The 22,220-nt window shown below is 38.7% G+C and overlaps 1 protein-coding gene across 1 annotated transcript in view; it reads left to right on the top strand.

Annotated features, from left to right (window-relative positions):
* The first annotated feature begins 266 nt into the window (after positions 1–266).
* The window catches only part of efna3a (ephrin-A3a), a 99,498-nt gene continuing 77,544 nt past the window's right edge, over positions 267–22,220 (top strand). Inside the window, exon 1 of the mRNA XM_084423761.1 lies at positions 267–1,014. Within this exon, the coding sequence (XP_084279887.1) occupies positions 905–1,014 (110 nt within the window). The 5' untranslated portion in view covers positions 267–904. The remainder of the gene's footprint in view (positions 1,015–22,220) is intronic.

The raw sequence follows: 22,220 nt of genomic DNA, 5'->3' as shown, positions 1-22,220 counted from the left end.
ATTTTCAAAGATTTACTGTTTTATCATCTCAGATATCATTATTTAACATTGACCCACATATCAAATCCAAACTCTGACTAAAAAAAAAGGACAACAAATGACCAAATAAGTAAAAAAAAACATCTCTACAAACCATACCAAATCATCATTATTTACCTTTAGCAAATCATTAAAAATATACAGGTCTTATTAGATGAGTGGGAGGCAGGGGCGTGGCCACTCGGGCAACCGCAACCTGTCAATCATATAATGTGGCGGGAGTAAAAACCGAGTGTCAGTGAGGACGCCTAGGCTTATGATTGCCTTACTTTTCCTATTACTGTTACTGGCATCATGTGAGTGTTTGGACAAAACCCACAGTGAACGCATAGAGGGAAGCTCACCGAAGTCCAGTGACCGTAAAATATGACTTTGCGAGTTGACAAAATCGTTTTTTACACTTATTGAGTGTGTTATTATTTATTTTCTTCATTCGACGCCAGTCAGTCACCTAACCAAAGAGACACCTGCCGCTGAAGACGTGTAGGCTAAGTTACTCTCCTTTTTGTCTCAACCGTCCATCGACAGTTTTTCGTACCATTGTTCTTCTCTTGTGGAGGATTTTGTTTCAAAAAGGAATTATTCAGTAACTTGTTTCAGTAAATTCCAACAGACCTGCTCAGGATGCCTTGGATTGAGTGTCTCTCTGCCATGGAGTTGCATTCGGGAAAGCGCGAAGCTCTGTGACTGAACAAACTAGCCGTACTGCGGCACTATCGCCAAATAAACGCTTTGTGACTGTCTGTCCACTTGCTGAGTCGCAGAAATGTTGTAAAAAGCGTTAGTTTTGCGTGGGACTGGGGGACTGAGAGTCGAAGAAGGCGAAGAGACCACAGCAGGTGCACGTGAACGCAGGAATATTATAATGGCTCTCGCGGCGGTTTCCCTCTACCTCCTCGCGCTTGCCTGGGCGAACTTGCGCCCGGTCCACGGGAACAACCGTCACGCCGTGTACTGGAACAGCTCAAACCTCCAGTAAGTGGGTTCATAAGTTTTTTTTTTTACGTCGGATGTGGGGAGATTTTAGGTCCCGTAAGACAGTTGACACGTAGAGAACGAGGGAGAAAAGATAGGCGAATCTCACGAATACATGTCCGGGACATATTTACACCAGACAATCACAACTAGATTGTTCCCCTCCTCAAAGCTTAGCTATTACGTTAAGCACAATTAAGATTTTGTGTAATGTAACTATTTATGGCAATTAAGCACATTTTCATCCCAGATTTTAATTAGCGTAATTTGACCGGATTTATAGGATAGGACCAGTCTTATAGTATTTCCCTTAAAAAAAAAAAAAGATTTATATAATAATTTTAGGGTGATGCATAACCCGAACATGTTCTTGACAGGTTTCGTGAGATTTATCTGAGAGTTTTGATTTAGTGGACAACACTCTGATCACGTGCTGTACATTTCGATTCGTGCGCTCAGGAAGTTGATGAAGTGTCTCCTGATTGAGACATGCTTGCTTCAGCCTCCAGACTGATTTATTTCTTTTAGTATCACAGGACTTGATTGTGTGCTGATAGGTGATAATTCACATTACCTGACAGCCCAGACTGGATAGCTGAATAATCTGGGAGGGAAATCATTATGGTGCGTTTCTTCACCTTTTTTTTTTTTTTTTTTTTTTTAAATCTGGCCACAGATATTTTTCTTCTCCCCTGCTGCCCTGTTCCCTTGTCTAGGAGAGCTTCTATACCGTAGCCTTTCTTCAGTTTAATTTCTTTTGCCTGTAATTACAAGAACTGTAGTGGTGATGAATGAGAAGTCTTGTGCCTTTAGTGTTATTATCTTAAGATTGATCACATTTATCTCTCCTCTGATAAAAGGGAGGGCGAGCAGCTCCTCCCTCCCCCCACCTCTTGTCTATTTGTATTCATCCACTTATCTCCTGGCTTTATTCTGCTTACCCGCCTTCTTCTCGTCTTCTGTATCACTTTCAGTGGTTTCTTTCTTGCTGTATTCCCCTCTTTCATCTTACTTTTGATATGCATCACTATATGTGATGGAAATAGTATGGAAATATTTCTCATATTCAAACTGAGGGTCAGAATATGTGCCATGAATGTCAGCGAGCATTGCACTCCAAACATGGTTTTAGCATTACTCATAAAACCTCTAGAGCAAACTATGGGCCCAACAAGCACCAGCTGCAGCAGCAATTAAGTGTGTGTGTGTGTGTGTGTATGTGTGTGTATTTGTGTGTAGAAAAAGATGAGAAGAGCCTCATTAATACCCAGGTCCTCATTATCAGCATCTTCAAAGTGCACAGCAGTCATACGTTTCCCTGTGTGTCACATTCTGTTGATACTGTTATCTATTACCTTTAATTATCCTTTGTGTTTGAACGCAAGTTTTGGTTAGATGTCTACAGATGTCTGTTTATCTTTATTTATACAGCTAGATAAAAGTTGGCTGTATAGAATAATTTCATTCATTTTGATTAGTATTAATTGTTTCAATTATGATATATGCTGTAGAGAATAGTAAAAGGTTTGTGTATGTATGTCAGTTATTAAAGAAAAATAGCTAAATATACTTTGAGATGTTTGTTTCTTTGAGTCTAGGCAGGTGCACGTCTTTCTGAAAAATGGCTATTATTGAGAACTTGTAGGCTAACATTTCAGCGGTTAGGGCCATGTCCACACTAATTCGTTTTCGTTTGAAAACGCATCTTTTTCTCTCCATTTGGCCTTCCGTCCACACTGAGATGGCGTTTTTTATTAATGAAAACAAACTTTTTTGAACTTTTTTTCCAAAGTGGATACATTTGAAAACGGCATTGTAGTGTGGACTGTCAAAACAGAGGTAAGTTTAGTCATGTGACGCATATTGTACCAATAGATATTCATGTTTATACCGGTATTGTGCCTGTTATGTGCTATTCACTTTCACACTGTTGCTAAAATGTTACTTTGCACACTCTTCATGTTACAGTCCTGCAAAGATGACAGAAAATTTACTCACATTTGCTGTCCTGTGGCAAAACATGAGAGCGGTTGCGTTTTAGACCAAACGTATGGTGACCAAACAATGGTGAGATGTTTTGCTAAACAAAATGATCCCGTCAGAAGAATTGTGCGATAACTTCATTTATTTTTCTGTCTGTATCATCTCAGTGAGGTTTTACGCATGCGCAGTAACCAACGTTTCAGTGTGGATGAGAAACTTTTGGAAAACGCTAGTGTGGACGGAGAGCGTTTTTAAACGAAAACGCTGTTTTCAAATGTATCCGGATTAATGTAGACGTAGCGTTGTGCATGTTCAGAAGGCAGTGTCAGGGAGTTTGTACCTGCATGTCTCTGTTAGTACAGAGTCTATTTCTACTCCCACACTGGGAGAAGATCTGTAAAATAATGCGTAAACTGACCCAGATTGCAGGTAGCCGAGGAACTCTCTGAGGCCTTACGGCATGAATACTGATCCCAGATCAGTCCTGAGAGGCTTAAAGCTTCGGGCCACACACTACTCAGAAGTGCATGCAGGCATGGTACAAACTGGAGCAACAATCTCCCAACCAACCGGCTCCCATGAGCCCCTCAAGGGCATGAGAGAGTGTTTATGGCCCAGTGGGTTGTCACAGTTCTAGGTGAGAACCTCCTTTTGCGCCTAACGCTCGGTCCAGCTGAGGTCGACAAGTTAGCGGTGGAGCCGGTAGAGCACTTTATGTGGGCTTTAGTATCCGGGATCACTCTCACTCCGCATCCTGGCACTCACATCGCCGAGACAGATAAAAGAGCAGGCTGATAAAAGCGCTTTCATAGATGCGGCGAGAAAACCTTGCTCACGGAGTCTGTTTGAAATTTCACTGTAAAGTCAAGTGAATAGAGGTTCATCAATCATGTGAGATGATGTGTCTGGGGAAAATGCCAAATCTGGAAGAAGTCAGAAAGAACGTGACTGCCTGGTGTAATATGAAAGAAATTTGCACGGAGGGCTTCAGATATGTGTAAACAACTGAGAGGAACATGGATAGGGTGTTGATTCGGATGGTGAGGATGAGTCAGAAGCACACGGCTGGGCTTTTGATTGCATCTGCACGGCCCCATTAGGAGGCAACGCTCTCAGCTTCTGCTGGCACTGGCACTGCAACCCAAGCTCATTACAGCTGTCCCAGCTAATGGAACACACACTCACACACAAAGTCATTTAGTTGCATTCTGTCCAACACACACGCAAAGTCCCTTGCAAACCAGTACGCATACTAATGTACTTAATGCGGATCAAACTGACTTGTAAGCCGAACGAGAAGAACGCTCATGCACACGAGTGACAGGAAAAATACAACCTAATACACACACATGCATTAAAGGGATAGTTCGCCCAAAAATGAAAATTAGCCCATGATTTACTCACCCTCTAGTCATCCTAGGTGTATATGACGTTCTTCGTTCAGACGAATACAGTCAGAGTTATATTAGGCCTATATCGGCTTTATTATTGCAGTGAATGGTTGTTTCTGTTTTGAAGTCCATAAACGTGCAAGGTAATAAAGGCCTTCTGAAGCGAAGCGATGCGTTTGTGTAAGAAAAATATCCATATTTAAAACTTTATAAAGTAAAATAACTAGTTTCTGCTGATATTTACGCTACGCCATGACGCACTACGCTACTTCTGACGTCATAAGTTGCGCTTCAGGCGCAAGTAGACTGCGTATGGCCGTTTGGCCGGAAGCTAGAGTTTTGCTTTGTAATGTGTTAAATATGAATATTTTTCTTACACAAATGCATTGCTTCACTTCAGAAGGCCTTTATTAACCTCCCATGTGGAGCACTTTTATGATGGATAGATGCACTTATATGGACTTCAAAACAAAAAAACATTCACTGCCATTATAAAGCTTAGAAGTGCCAGGACATTGTTTAATATAACTCTGATTGTATTCGTCTGAAAGAAGAATGTCATATACACCCAGGATGACTTGAGGGTGAGTAAATCATGGGCTAATTTTCATTTTTGGTTGAACTATCCCTTTAAATCATTGCTGCTCCCCGGTTCTCTGCTAATTAGCAACATTTGATGTGGAACATGTGTAGCTGAGCAAGTAACCGTTGGGTACATTTCCTGTGGCGCCGTGGCCTCTTGCACCCAGCACCAGGTTGGTGTCACGGCCCGGTATCAGAGCAGGGCCCATTAATTGGTCAGCCTCTGTCAACATGATGATAACAAATGAGAGCCCTGCTCTCAGACCGCACTCAGAGCTCTAGGCTAGGCAACGGTGAAGGGCTTATGTAAGGGGAGATTTACCTTAGAAGAAAGACAAAATGAAATGTAATATGTGCTGTGAAAGAACGAACATACAGGCTGCAGCACTACGACCTTTAATTGCTGGGTCAAATGAATTTGAAACTAGCTTGTAGTGATTTATTCTTGCTTGTGGTGTGTTGCTGAATAATATATATATTTTTTTTCTGTAATTGTTTACCCCTGAAGTAGCTGTGAGACTTGATGATTTGATTGTTCCTGCTAAAACCAGCCAAGGCTCTGATTTACAAAGTTTGAGTTTACAGAAGCTAAAGTGAAAATATGTTTTTGAACATAAAATATGACATTAATCCAGTGGCCCCGAAAAGCATTTGGACACAAATATTAGCCTAATCAAAATGAATAAATATCAATATACAGTGACATGTCAAATCACATCATTTTCTTCTTTTTTTTAAGCAAAATAGTTTACAAGTTTGTTTTAAAATATTAAAACAAAATGAAGACTAAAATATTTTGGACTTTATGGTTGTCATTACATTAACGAAACTTGTTTATAGTTAATGTGATGAATGACACCTGTGGTTACTGTGCTAAAACACCTGTTTGAAGAGAAACTTTACATTACATTTACATACTTTACAAAAACCATCTTGACATCAGTTGCTTTAAAGTGGCTAGAGAACATATTGCACATTTTGAATGCATTTGTAGATTTTGACTCGTAGAATTACGTAAATTAGTCGATTTGCTTGGAATGCGTCGATAAGTTGCGTTGTTTATGGTCCTCCCCAGTAATGGCGTACTATAAAATGCCATAAAAATCATACTATAACAAATTTTAAATTTTTTTAAAGAGAAAAAACAGGTAATTTTAATCCATTTTAATCTTACAGTTCTCTTTGTCAGGTTTCATGTTTAGTGCACATCTCTCCCCCAGCGTGTGCAAGTTTTGTCTGACTTAAATGCAGTTTTATTTTGGGTATAAATGAAATAATACAGTGCCAAACGCACAAACATCTTTAATAACTTGCAATACAGCCACTACATGCAATCTGTTACATTACACAAGTGAATTAGTATCCTGTATGTGGGGTCTTTGTAAATCAGAGCCCAAATTGGGTGAAAACAATCTAAAGACTCTTTCTGTGAGCACTTGTCTTGAATTCTGTAAATGTCCCGACTGTATGTGCATGTGAATTACAGCACTTCTCATGCTTCCTCATATGTTTAAAGTTTTTAAGTTTTTACATTTTGGAAAAAAAGCATCTGCTTTATCAGTGGTTCTGATTTCCAGTCCTATGGACCCACAGCACTGCACATTTTATATGTCTCCCTTATCTGACAGACCAGGGGCACGTTCAAGTTCAAAACGGTGCGCAACGTTTTGCTACGGTTTCCGGATTGAACGTCATGTTTCCTGGAAACGGCGTGCACCGGTGTGCAACGGGGTTTGAGATACGTTTTCTCTTGTTTGGTGGGTGTGTCAGAACTGCAGTCCAATCAGCAGCAACATGTATATAAAACACGCGGTATTAAAGTGAACTCGCACAATGGGTTCAAGGAAAGTAATTTACAAATGTGTTCGATGCAGCTCGATACGCAACAACTGAGGATATTAGAAGACATGTTTGTCGTAAGTTTTATTGTAAAAATATAGGATATCAACATAATGATGTAGTTGTTTATATTTTTAGCTTCATTGCAAGTGTATGACATTTGGTATAGAAATAAACAATGGTAATTAAGTGCTTTTCCTAAAAATGAGAAAGAAAATACAGGGTATTAAAACAGTATGAACTACAAATAAAGTCAGTATGTGAGGCTAAATAGATGCGTTTTAGTCTGAATTAGGTAAGACGTGTGCTTCCATTTCAGTTTCAGCAATCCCTTCACTCGATTGGGATGTTCTCTTTTGTTCTGGGCGGCAAGTGCAGTAACTGTAACATCGGGCATATTTTGTAGTATTAAACACATATTTATACCGACTTCATCAGGCTCAGAAAATTATTTACAAAGAACACAAAGAATGGCCTTCTCAGCTGCCATAGTTGCAACTCTTGCGTCATCAGAACAGTGTGTTCAACGCATCACCGTTTCTGTTTAAAAAACGTTGTGCAACGTTTTGTCGGGGCTGAACGCAGCCCAAGTTCTGTTCATGCAGCTCATTGCAAATAAGCTGAAGATTTAAATCAGGTGTGTAAATGAGGGAGAAATACAAAATATGCAGTACTGTGGGTCCCCAGATCTGTTGAGCACCATTGTGCTAATTTCATTATTATTATTTTTTATTATTCACTTGAAAGTAATTGATTGGTGGACCACAAAAACATACTGAGGTAGTTAACTTGGAAGTGTTAAAATACTGCCATTAACATAGGCAGTGGATGTATTTGAGCAGCCACAGTGCTCTCATGTTTTTATGTAATTGTGGTATGATTCGAAACAAAGCTTTTAGATTTTTTTTTTTTTTAAGCTTAAAATACCATTTTTGAGGTGACAATGTGATGATACTACCCTTATGGATTGTTTCTTTTGTACTAGACCATACTAAATGTTTTCTTCTTTTCAACTAGATGAAACAGGACTAGTGGGTGGGAAAAACCAGTAGGAAAGCCTAGGAAAGTTTTTTTTATTTAGTGCACAATCTTCTGTGCTACAGAGCAAATTATCATCTTGACAAATGGTTTCCCTGGGAAATGGAGGCTTTGGGTGGAGTGATCTATGACCAGCCGAGCAGGAGGCTTCCTCCTGCAGCTCATTACAGTCACATATACCCCATTAATGAAAAAGAAAAAAACAGACAGAACTCACACCGTAAAACAAGGTCACATGCAAAGAACAGTTGCTGACAACAAAAAAATGTCTGCTCTGGTAAGCATGTAGAATAAGCTTGTGTTATTTTAACTATGGCTTTCAGGTTTCTTGAATAATTTAAGATGCCAATTTGGTTTAATGCTTTCCTTCTTTACAACACCCTCAGATACAGGTCAAGAACGGGTTCAAGAAAGAGTACAAAAGTTCGTAAAAGTTTTTCAAAAATATTGTATTTGGGCTCATAAAAAAACGAATATTCGAATATTCATTTATTTAAATGAATTTTAACGAGAAAGACGTTATTTTTTTAATCGTGAAGTTTTCACTAAGCTTAGGATTTATCATGGATTCATTGCATTTACAGTCAGCAAAGCAACATGTAGCAAAATTCGAATAGTAATTTTATTTTTTGAATAATTATTACAGATCGAATATTTAAATATTAGACTATTGGTGCACACGCCTAGTTTTTAGTGATGTTCATTTTTGTAATTGACTGCTTGAGTTCCGGACAGACAAATCCGCTGCAGTGGGACGTTGGGCGATTGAGCAAGTTCTCTCTGTGCTTTTATATTTTGTTAGTCAATGTTCATCAGATGCACGCTTAGTTTCTTATACCAGAGCTGTTGCATATTGAAGACACTGTTGAGTTAAAATAGTAAAAAAATTTAAAAGCATGTCTCATGCCCTGCATGCCATCCATTTCATCAGTTGTGCTTCATTAACTATTTAGCTGTTTTCACATCTCTCTCCAAATTTAGTCTTTAGTGCTATGACCGTCTCAGACTGAAAGCCACCATGTAGAGTGTTGATGTACAAACCGCAGGGTGCCACAAAATGCCACCATAATTAATCTAGGGCCTGACAATAAGGACTGCCCAGTGGCCAGCGTGAACGATGCTCAGGACAGTTGACAGAACTGTCACTAGCCCGATCGAGCCAGTGCTGCATCGTCTCTGAAGTTTATCAATTGTAGCAAATTAGTTCATGGGACATGGGAATATTTAATCATAACACATTATAATTTATTATAGGGCTGGAACGGCGTGTCGTTTCTCCGGTAGTGGGCGGAACGTGCAAACGGCAATCTCATTGGCTGGCGCTCATCTATTACCATTCCTGTTTTGGTTTCAGCAAATCAGTTCGAGCAAACTGAAATGATAATAAAATCGTATAAATTTGCGCAATTATTACTTTCTTCGTTTAATATTGATGTCACTTCCAAATATGTGCTTATCCATAATGTTTACGTGTAAGGATTACTTTTGTTGTTGAATACTGTGATTTGTGATTTGAATGATGTAACTTTGATTTAACATATGTAATGTCAAAAAAGGATGCATGTGTATTATGCCCTCGAATGTCTTACTCGGATGTAAAAAAAAAAATGTAATGAATTCAAAACCTAGCTCCTCAAGTCAGTCCTCATGCCAAGGGACTTAATTTGTGCAGGTAGATAAAAATCTATTTCGGTCTTTGAGCGTTTTTTTTTTTGCCCAAGAACAAGAGGAAAGTCAGTTATCGATGGAATGGAACACGGAATAAAAAAAATATTACTGGAGCAAGGAATTATTCAAAAGATGTTAAAAGAGACTGAGACTGGCAAATTAATTAACACCGAGAAATTAGGAGCAACAGTGAAGATTAGAAAATTAATTGGAAATGTGGGCTATAGAATGGGAAGTTTAGAGGTAGGCCTATTTTTCTCCTGGAAAAGGTTAAATTGAGGATGATTATTGAACCACATGGTTTTAGTTATGTGGATTGATGCATTTAGGCAAGCGAGCATGTGTTGTGCTAGTCTGTCGCCGTTATGCGGTGGCTGCGCTCTCAAGAAAAGAAAAAGACAAGTGGATTTGCCAGCTGATTACATGCAAGTCTGTCCATCTGGCTTGGCATGATGACAGAGTCTCTCTGATTCTGCATATCAAATGTACCTTATTCCAGCATTCAGTATTCAGTCATTCATTGCCAATGAATTACTACGGACACAGAGGAAGTAGGAAATGCCTATTTTTGAAATTTGTAAATTTGTATGTGTACCAGTCACGTTTTCTCTTTGTTTCTCTTGATTCCTACAGATTCCAATCAATCGCAACTCTAATCGATCTTAATTGCTGGAAGCACGATTAACCTGTTTTCCCGTTGCTCCCAACAAGGCTGGATCATTCCTGTAGGAATGACACATCTGTGCCTAACATCCCCCTGGTCCTGTGCCTACTGCATGCATAAAGAGAAAGACTGCCTCTGTCTGCTGTCTGAGGAAGCGTACGCAGAGCGGTTAGGTGGATGTATGTGTCCGACCTGTACCTTCTCTTTATTTTCGGCATGGAGGATGACAGTCCGTAAGGACCTCTGTGAATTCCCTGCCACGGTGTGACTCATGCCTACAGCCTTTGCCAAGTAAAACCAATGGCTTGCTGCATAATTTCTCTGTGTTCCCTCGGGAAAGTCAGATTGAGGAAAGGGAAGGTGGTCGATCCCAGCTGAATGCAGAAAGGACCTCTAGCCTCCAAATAAATATATAACCATTAAATACGAGCCATTGGATGCCTGAAGAGCGGTCGATTTCGGGCCTTGTGATAATCAATGCGCAAATTCATTTTTTTTTGCTTGAATGTGACAGTGTGTGAGAAATACCAATTAGAATTGAGAGCGGGAGTGGGAAGAGAGGAGGAATTGATTTGAGAGGAGAGAGTGTAAAGCTTGCCTCTCTCAAACACTCTACCCTGAGATCATCCCCTTCTGACTCCTAAGGAACAAAAAGTGAGAATGCATGAGAGATGGAAAGCAAAAAAATAAATAAAAAAAGATAGTCAAATGGAAGTCATTGATGGGGTGGAACATTTGGTCATCATGGATCAGTGGAAGTATAAGGTTTTATGAGGGCCTCATTTCCATTTTCCAGGGATTTGTTCAAGTCCTTAACCTTACGTATTACAGTAAAAAAAAAAGTGTATAACTTATCCTGCAATTGTGCTATGAACACAGACGATACCTGAAATCATGCTTTTCTTAAGTGATCTGGCAATTTTTGTGTGTTGAAAACTTGGCAAACGTAGGCTATGGCAATATCTCACAACCAGCCAGAGCACCTGTGCTTTGAGGTTTTGTGGTTTTTGCACAGGCAAGCACCACTTGTATTTTCTTCAATATTAAAACTAGTTTAGTTTTCATGTTCATTTTCATTAGCATCTTTTTCCAGTTGCCATTACGTTTTTTTTTAGTAGAGGTTGAAGTTTGACTGAACTTGTGCACCATAAGTGTTGAAAAAGAAAAAAAAAACCTTTAGTAAACATTTTAAAACTGTAATTTTGTAGATCTTAAGATAGTGCCTTTTAGATAAATGTAATTAAATTGACTACTTGCATTGGCCTCAGAGCACTTCTGTCAGGTAGTTGTACAGCTCCATTTGATATAATGATTGTAGCTATCCACTTCATGTTGCTAACACAAAGAAAGCCTTGTGAAGTCTTTTCAGGATAGTATATATAAGCTTATATCGAGCATTTTGTTGTCTGCAATTGCTGTTTTTATGCTTAGGCTCATGGCCCCAATAGCTGTAGGCCTATACCCTCTTATCGTTCTATTATGGTCCTTAGGTGGATTAGAAGTACTTCATTTTATGTGACCAAAACCTAGGCTGTGAGGGATAGAAGTGCATTATGTTGATGTTTCAGGCAACAAACCATTGAAATCTTTCTTTCTTTCTTTCTTTCTTTCTTTCTTTCTTTCTTTCTTTCTTTCTTTCTTTCTTTCTTTCTTTCTTTCTTTCTTTCTTTCTTTCTTTCTTTCTTTTTAATGTTGTTTACATGTTTGTGATGTTTTTAATCTGCTTAATAAGACAAACCATGTGCAAATTCATAAGTCAACACATTTGCTGAGTATTTTCTCCTTAAAACTGCTGTTAACCAAAGACAGTCTCAAAAACGCTGTTTGAAATTGTTGGTGTTTCTTACATCACAAACTACCTTGTAATCCAATGCAACATGCGGACGGGCTTTAGCATATCATCATTACTATGCTGTGAAGCAGGGAGAGACGCCAGAATATCCCGCTATATTTTTCTGTTGATATGAAAAATAAGACAGGTAGATTTAACAATATAGCGGGTGAATTATGTATATAATGTATATTATGATGTTATGATGAACTATAGGCTATGCCTTTTTTCAAGTTGTTCAAAGCGTTTCTAAGGATACTGGTTTTTAGAAGGCGAAGAAGCGTAACATTACAACACATTATTAACTGTTTGATAACGTAGTCAAGCTAAAGGCTAATACTATTAATTACCGTTATCTGTCCAACGCTGTAAAGAGCGATATCTTTGTGCAGCATTTACTACAGTAACTTGAGTAAAAGTTGACTGAGTGGATCTCTGAGCTGGTGTGAGTGAGTGGAGGCGTGGCTAATTTGCATAATCATGAATCCTTGTATACTAAATTATGCAAGGGTGTAGAGTTACATTCAATGTACAATTAGAACAAAGTCAGTGCATTGTGATATAGTGTCTCAGTCTACATTACACTACATAATTGCATAATATACTAGTCAGAATTGCTGGTAAAAGCCAAACACTTTTTTTTCTCTCTCTTTCAAATTTCCAGCCTTGGAATATGTTGTTCACTCAAAGTCTTGTTTTCGTTTGCATCCAAATGAAACTTGCACTGTTTTTCAGGGTTGTTTTGAGCCATGTCTTTGCTTCACTCCAGGTGAGTCATGTGAAAGAGAAAAACATGTTCCAGTGGACTCTGTTGTATGAAAGGTACCTGTGTGTGTGACATCACTCCCTTGAGTCCCTCTGATTGCCTCCCTGGAGAGTCACTGTCAGCACTGTTACCTAATCATCACACTTGTCACAAGGTCAGGAATTCTGTATGCACTTGCCATGATGACCACAAAATAACAAAAGAGCCATACGTATCTTGTATTTTTTTTAGTAGGGATGCCACAATTCTCAATACAATATTGAACCATTTGGTACGACATCCACGGTTCAATATGTGCTTGCAAAACGCCTCCCCGCAAATAAATATCCAATCACTATGCACTAAAGTTAGGGGGCGCTTAACCATGCTTGCAATGCTGGTATCAGATTTCTCACTTTAACATGGCAAGTAGGGCTGTCACTTTACGTTCGAAAACCGATTGCACAATCGATCGGACCAACCAACACAAGTTTCGTATACGAAAATAGGGAATCGATTGTAACGGACTTCTCGGAGCGCGTCAAGCTCGTCACGATATGATCGTCACAATACGCTCGCAGCGAACGCGCGTCACACAGCAACTGCAGGCTCTGACAAACACACATAACAGCAAATTATACTTCTGCATAATGTGTCTCTTTTTACTACAAAAATGTGAATTCTGCCGGTATTCAGACAGTCTCATGCATACAGATTCAGGTTACGGGCTACAAAATTTGTTTGACATTTCTAATCGTAAACACAGCCATGTTGAAGCCTGCAGTAATGTTTTTCATTGATGTAATGGTAGTCCACTCTGCTTATTGTTTTTCGAGAATGTTGCACTCCTGTTTGTCATTGTGCACGAAACTTCACGCCAATAAATCACCAGAAATATTGCTGACTTGTGCGTCTCAAGCGCCCTCTTTATGTTCGTCCTAATGGCTGTTAGTGGTCCGTGGATTTGCCTATATTTGGCATTGAAGGCGAGACACTACAGGTGAATAGGGTAAAATTTTAAAATAATAGATATCACCATGAAACTTCCTCAGTTGATTACTTACACAAGCATATAAAAAACAAAGTATTGCAAGTTTTATAAATTTGTATGTTTAATTATGCAAATTAGGCATTATCTCATTAAATATGCATGATTTTGCATATATTTTCGGTAGATAGATCTGAACATATGATAAAGCCAGGTGCAAAATTAGTTTTTCATTTTGTTTACACACAAGATGAAAATAAAAATTCAGAGGGATTTCAGGATATATGCTTTCATTACCTAGGAAATCAAAATATACTGTCCATAGCCATAAAAAAATAGATTTTCGCCATATTTTTTTTATTAAAATGTCACATAAATCAGGCCAGGAATGATTTATTAACAAATCCCTCTGAAAATATCTTCAGAATACTGCTAAGTGTATAACTGGGAAGTTTGGTGTACATAGGTGTTACATAGGCTGAGATGTTTGTACTGGAGAATGACAAAAAACTCATTTTGAGAAAACGGCAGGTAAAGATTTAAATAGCTCTAAATGAGAAATCGTAGTTAGCTTTAAATCCCCCTTTGGACATTCACGATTGGTTACTGATAGAAAGGAAATGCCCATATTTGGGTTACATAGCGTTGCGCAGGAGACTCAGAGCTTTACAACGATACCGGTCATGACAGACTTCAGTAAACAGACGGATCTCGGCATGTCGCGTTGGAATACTAACTTCCTGGTAAATTCGGGAGAAACTTACTGCCGCAAGTAAACAATGTAATAAAATAAACATCTTAATGTATATTTTCAATGTTTTCTTTATAGCAGCTTGAAAGAACACATATTGAAAGAGTAAACTAGCCCAAAATCTCAAAACTGACCACTGCATGAAAAATCTATGTTTTTGCCTGCCGTGTCTCGCCTTAAAATGGAAATGTCTTTAGACATGTAAAATCGATTTTACAATCGATTCAATGAACACTTTTTTCACAAAAGTGACAGCCCTAATGGCAAGCGGTGAAGGGAGGCTGCAGTACGAGGAAGCACCACCTTCTTTCAAATGTGTGGGGACATTTTGGTTTTGCCTTTGAGTATAATGCAGAGGAAGAAAAAACTAACAAAAAAATTATTGTGTGTAAGCATTGTTTTACATGTGTCGTCTACTCAAATGGAAACGCTTCCAACATGACCGCACATCTGCGGCGCCATCACACAGTGATATCACTGTCTGAAAGCAGGATAGCAGAGCAGGTATTACAGTCATCCAAAAAGCAACAGTCCCTCGCTGATTCCTTCCAGCATACATACCCAACTGGTTCCGAGAGACACACAAAATAACAAAGGCAGTGGGGGTGTTCATTGCCAAAGATTTGCAGCCGTTTTTGGTGATTGGAGATGTGGGCTTTCGTCACCATATAAAAGTGCTCGATCCGCGTTTCAAAGAACTTCCGTCTTGTAAATTTCGAGGTAATTCACAACTTCTATGAAATGAAACACAATAGTATCGTAGATGAATTTGCTAAAGCACAGAGCCTTGCTCTCACTACAGATAGTTGGTCCTCGTGGGCAACAGAGAGTTACCTCACTGTGACTGTTCACTACATGTCGATTGGGAAATTAAGAGATGTGTTCCCCAGTTTGTATATGGGCTATTAACAGCTGTGAACTGTGTTCATTTTTATATACATTTATTTTATATTATACAATACACTAGGAATGTGTACAAGTGGATTTGTTTGCTCATAAGTTAAATAAAGAAAGAGTATTGCAAAAAGATAGTATTTTTTTTTTCTCCTTAAAGGGATAGTTGAGTTCGATATCTGAGAACTTTCTGTTCCTCTATAGACAGCCTATACAAGTGAAACTTTGATACGTGCTGTGTAACCAATGAGGTTCATTCTTGTGTGCTACGCCGCAGTTACACAGCACGTTTGAGCTTCCGTAAGAGGCTCGTTCTCGTGTATCATTCATGTACCGTTGAGCTTCTGTTTTGATTCGCTGATCAATGTTTATATGTGAGTAAAAGCCTAAATTAAATCTGTTCATCATATAAAGCGATCGATTCTCTTCAGAAAATTTGGACTAAACCACTCAATTCATATGGATTAGTTTTACGATCTCTTTATTAACTTTTTGAAGTGTTTATAGGCTGTCTATGGTGGGACAGAAAGCTCTCAGATTTCATCAAATATATCTTCATTTGTGTTCCGAAGATGAATGAAAGACTTATGGGTTTGGAACAACATGAGGGTGAGTAATTAATGACAGAATTTTCATTTTTGGGTAAACTAACCCTTTAACCTCTTACTCTTCCTGTCGCCTAAGCATAGAAGCATTCTCTAATAAAGAGATTTACTGCTAGTTATTTAGCTCCAGCTGGAGAACATTCACCTCTCACTGGCTCCTCTTGTTTCCTCTTTAAGTGCTTTAACATGCATGTTGTGCTCTCGTGAAAAGCAAGTTCCGCCTTGCATGTATTACACACGACAGCATTCTAGGTTTGAAGTTTTGTGAAACTTTCACACACCTAGCTAGTTCGGATTCGTTTGCACTCCGTCATAACAGAGAATGTCTAATAGGAAGAGAATTGGCACTCTCTGCTTACTTCCGGTTTCTGGACTGGCTGCAGTAACACGTCTCTGTCCATGCGGGGGCGCTCGCAGGCGAGTGCAGAATTAATGGAGGTCTATGGCGAAAAACCCTCAAAATCCACTTTTCTCAGGATATAATTTTTTGTCTAGTAATTTGAATGTTGTATTCGAAAGGAGATGCAAAGAAATTACACACTGCTGGGTGTTAGATTTTTTAGAGTCACTTATTTGGTTTAAAAAGTCTTTTAAAATGTCAATGACGTCAGAATGCTGACGTCATTAGCAGAATGCTAGCGTGTTATGGGCAACAACAACTCAACCTGTAAGAAATCAAAAAGAAATAAGTACTCGTTCATTCAACTTTCGACCTATAACCTATGTTGAACTTGCAAAACCTACAATAAAATCTGAGATTTCTCAACAGCAATCGGGTGAAAGAGACACATTTAGCCGTCTAGCCCCATAGACTCCCATTCAGTCTGCACTCGCCCGCGATCACCTCCAGTGGAATTCTAATGGAACTGCAACCAAGATCGATACAATGGGGCTAATAGGAAGTGCCAAGGCTCTCCGTAGACGGGCTCTGGTCATAATTCGCGCTGTGTTTTCTTCTACCGCAATAGTATTCATAACGGCTGCATTACATTCTAGCGCTACAGCGCCGTAGCGGTCAAATCGCGATATTGCAGGCCCTTACATTAGGTCACGTGAGATCAAACGACTACTCGACAACAAGATATTTTGTCGACAATGTCGACTAATCGTTTCAGCCCTAAGGACATTAATGGTGGAAGAATATCTACGGAATGTCTCTGTAGAACAAGGCGAGCGAGAGTGCACGTGAGTGCACATTTGACATCAATCGCCATCACAAGCCATTAGTATTCCATCAGCTCTAAGGTTATGGAGTGTTCACTTAACCGAAGCTCCAAATCCTGTAGAGATGGGTTTCCCACTCCTGACAGGTAAAGCCAATTCCAGACTCAATGATTTGAATGCAAATGCTGTAGTGGAGAGCCACCACAACTTCAAGTCCCATTGTATTATTGTACAGTATGTCTCTGACACTGAAGAGGTACCTATTATTTTCACTGGCTAGATAAATTGCTTTTGTTCTCAAGATGCAAATGTTCACACATTGCAATGTGATCGTAGTCACCAATCCATGGAGTCTAATCGGTTAGGTTTACTTGAGGAAAACACAATATAATAAGTATTTTGATATATATTCTCTGTGTATATAAATTATTTTATTCTGTGTTAGTGTAATCATAGAAGTAGCAGAATCTCTATGTTTTCACAATGTACTGCATATGTCTTTTTGTTAGGGATGCACAATATATCAGTAACCGCATTAGAGATTTCTGATTTTTTATTTATTTTTTTTTTTTAAATACATTGGATATTTAATTGTACATTCTCATTTTAGTTTTTACATTTAGATGACATTTGCTGTCATCTAATGCTAACAATATTAATCTTTAAATATTTAAGTATTATTAAATAATTACTATAATCTTTAATCAGAAGATGAATGTCTAGGTTTCATACTGTACATTATTATAATTGTGATGCCTAAATTCACTTTTTTTTTAATTGATTTATTTTATTTTTTAGAGTTTTATGTTTAATTTATTTAGACATAAGTATAGAAATACTGGCCCCTACATTCAATTAATTATTGGCATATTGGTATTAGTCAGAATTTTAATATTTTGTGTATCCCTAATATTTATATATTCTCTGAAATGTCTTAAAGTCCCCCTATGGTGAAAATCAAGCTATTAATGTTAAGTTGCTTATACTGTATGTCTATGTGGTGTTTTTAATATGCTTTAAGACAAACCATGTACAAATTCATGTCAACACCATTGCTGAGTATTTTCTCCATATACAGCAGTGAACCAAAAATGCGATTTGAAATCGCTGGCGTTTCTGACCTTGTAACCAATCAGGTCAATGTGTGATCATCAATGAGTGGATCTCTGAGCTGGTGTGAGTGAGTGGAGGCGGGGCTAATTTGCATAGTCATAGAACCGCGTATACTAAATAAAGCAAGGGTGTAGAGTTACATTCAAGCAATTTTAAGACAAGAAGAACATTTTTTTTCAAGGAAAAAACTTTTAAATATGTAATTTTGGTGATCAAAGATGAGTTTTAAGGGATACAATTATTGACTACAGGAAGACTTTAAGAGAGCACAGTGTGGGATAGTGAAAATGAAGTCTTTAGGAAATTTGACAGGCAAATTTAGAATAATATACTCATATATTATAATAATATACTAGAATTTTTACATCAACAGCAAAAACATTTCAAATATATTATAATCAGGACTATATGAGGTGTCAACTTTTAGGGCATATCTGTAATTTAGGATTTTCATTTGTTCTAACCTCTTTTTGCATTGTCAGAGCATGACTTTAACGACTGTACCGCTGGGTGTCATGTCTGAGATTTTCTTTCTCCTGAAGTCTAAAACGTTTGAGTTTAATAAAGAGACAACCACCTCTGACTCTCCTTTGAGCGGAGTTAAAATAAGGCACTTCAGACAATTCATCAAGAAAAGGCTATTTTGAATCTTGACGTAATAATTAGTTATTCTGTTATAATTGAGAATTTGCCTATTGATGCAGTAATTATAAGATCTCAGACCCTTTGGCTGCCATCAGCACAGTAATGAGAACATCAGAGGGAAATTGAAATCTCTCTCCAGTGTTTTGCACATTTACTCATGCAAAAATGTAATTCGACCTCCCTTCAGTGGCAGTCGGGGGCGACCAGAAGTTAAATGCGACTACTTCAAACGTCCAGGAAAGTTAAAATCAGTGGAAACTTCCAAGCGAAGCGAATCCATTTCATTACAGCACGAGGCACGATGTAGTTCGACGCCAGACGCTTAGATTAAATGGTGTGGACGGGATGTCATTGCATAGGAAATTACGTACAATGTTACTACTGAAGGGCAACAGAGTAGGAAGTCTCAAAGACAAGTTGGTGGAACTAATGTCTACTTCATTTCTAGGTCTAAGGAGCCTTCATCAGAGCTCACTCCATCGCTCTGATCAACCTACATTTGTTCGGTGATTGAAAAACAAGACTGCAATTATCCTCAATGTGTCATCCTTGAGCGAGTGAAATGGGAAACGAAACCTTCATCTCCATTGATTAAGCCCAGGCTGCCTTGAGTCTCTCAGTGTCGCCCCATTTCACAGCTAAACTTGGACTAGAAAGCACAAGCGGAGATCGATACAAATCCAACTCCCCCCCCCCAAACCCCCCCGCCATCCCCTACATCGACAAGGGCAGCACAGCATGGTTGCGGCTGAGGCTCCCTCCCTACACAATTCAGCCTCATCATTTACTCTTGTCTCGTGTAGGCCTGCATCACAAATCCATTTGGCTGCCTTGATGTGTAAATTTCTTTATGGTTAATACATGAGCTTAGGCATCATCTGTCTACTCTTTACAAACGTCCACAAGGTTTAATCTCTGCTCTTTCCATTGATGGGCCTTCGACTTGTCTCTCCATACGTGTGTGACCAATCATTTAACTTATATGGCGCGCATGCAATGCATCTCAATTATGGATGTTTAAAAAAAAAAAGGTAATATGTGCATAATAGAGCATCGTTCATGGGTTCATCCCAATTTTTTTCCTAGGGGGGGGGGAGCAAAACCTGTTTGTGTTTACAATGTGCAGAGCAATTTGGTTGGGAATAATACTGTGCGCTTGAGTAAATTTGTGAACATTGCGAGCGAGTCTGCCTAATGATGATACTGCGGAAGACTGCGGCGCGTGTGTGTGTGTGTTAACTAGGAAACTCTCTGAGAGTCCAGATCTCAGATCCTAACCACACTGTGTGTGGGTGTTTTGAATATCAATGTCCTGCTGTGCTCTCTTCTCGTCCGCCCCTTAAAGCAGGCGAGAGGGAACGTGTGCTTGTCCATTGGTGTTTGTGTATTCTCACACATGGGTGGCATATGGAGTTTCATTGTTTATTAAGCATACATGGGTTTTATTGTTTATTTTATTGCTTATTGTGTATTTTGGAAGCACATAGAGAGACAGACCGTGTAGGTACCTCAGGCATCCTGTGTGTTGGTGTGCGAGTAGGTGGATGCATCACCGAGTCGAGTGTGTACAGTAGCCTGTGTGGGCGAGTTAGTTTGTACGCAATGTCAGGGAGTCATTTAGCTCTTGGTCTTTGTAGTCGTCCACGGCCCACAGATAAATATGTGTGAGTGTTTCCAGTTAAAATACACACTTGATACTGGATACCTAATGAGAATCTGTGTGGGTATGAGAGACAGGAAGAATAGAATAGTCCTGCTCAAGCTCTGCGTCAATGGAAAATCCCAGAGGAAAGGGCATTGATGTGGGAGGTGTGTGTTTAATGATTGTTTGTGTGTTGAAGAATTGGCTTTTATGACCATTATAAAAGCTATGCTCTGAATGAAATATTGCAACCACATTGCATGTTTAATTTAGCTAATTAATTTAGTTGATTAATACAAATATTTTGCTTTTTAATATTGCTTGTCGAATTTGCGGTTACTGCTACCAGTTTATTTGTCAGACTGGAAATGGAGGGGCAAGTTAAGTGCATTGCATTGTGGGATCCCAGACTGCTTGCTCAGGTTGTACACTGTGAGTTTTGGCAAAAACAGCCATGGCTCTTCTGTAAGGGCAGGTGGGGAGGTGTCCCACCAAAATATTCATCCAAAACATAGACCTATATTTAAACCTATTAAACTGAACTGCACCATGGTATTATGGCACAGATGTGGTATATTCATATACAATTTTATTATATTATTAATGTAGACATGTATTAAAGGAGTAATTTGTTATTAAAGGAACACTCCACCGTTTTTTCATATTATGTTAACTAAGACGAGTTGATAAATACCTCTCTCGTCTCAGTGTGTGCACTCAATCGCTCTGGCGCGCGGCGACACTTTGATAGCACTTAGCTTAGCCCAGTTTATTCATTAGGATCCAAACAGAGATGAAGCTAGAAGCGACCAAACACCTCCACGTTTTCCCTATTTAAATACAGTTACACGAGTAGTTACACGACCAAGTATGGTGACACAAAATAAAACGTGGCGCTTTTCTAAGCGGGTAAAAAGGATAACTATAACCTATGGCGGAATAGCACTTGGGAGCACTTCGACTCGGCGCAGTAATATCATCACTCCTGAAAAATCCTCTCCCCTCTCCCTCTCACTTCTGTCATTAGAACCAACGTGACTTTACTGCGTAAAGTCTGACTTTACTGTGTATTAATGTATTTAGGCTACTGTTTTTAATAACAAATACCATAGAAACCATATAGTTACATTTTACTATGGTAGTAAGGTGCTATATGCATGTGTGGTTTAACAGAATAGTAAATTTTTACCCTGTAAGGTTCATTTATTACAGATAAATTACAGATGTTACTGTTTTTGTTAATGAACAAACATTTACATATTCTACCCAACTCAAACTACTGTCAAATGTTCATTTCTAAGAGACGAAACGCATAATAATATTAATATTGCAGCCTGCACTGCAAACTGCCGAAGATACACGTCATCAAAGTCACAAACATAATCTATCGCCCATTAGAACATACAGAAACTACGAAAAAAAAGTTGTATCATTATAAATGTTTTGAATATACCTCCATTTGTGACTGCTGACTGCTGTACATCTTTCTGTGGGCAAATATCATTTTTAGCGATGACCATTCAAAAGCAGCTTATTTCAGAATTTTGCAATCAATATTGTGAATTTATAAATTGAGATGAATGGTAGTGCTAACAGCTGGAACCCTCCAGGTATTATAGACCTCCTTTTACACCCTAGTATGCAATGCAGTGTGTTCAGGTTG

Source organism: Rutilus rutilus (assembly GCF_951802725.1).
Source record: "Rutilus rutilus genome assembly, chromosome: 11".
NCBI lineage: Eukaryota > Metazoa > Chordata > Actinopteri > Cypriniformes > Leuciscidae > Rutilus > Rutilus rutilus.
The sequence above is the reverse complement of the archived record's forward strand: the minus strand, read 5'-3'. Positions and strand labels throughout refer to the sequence as shown.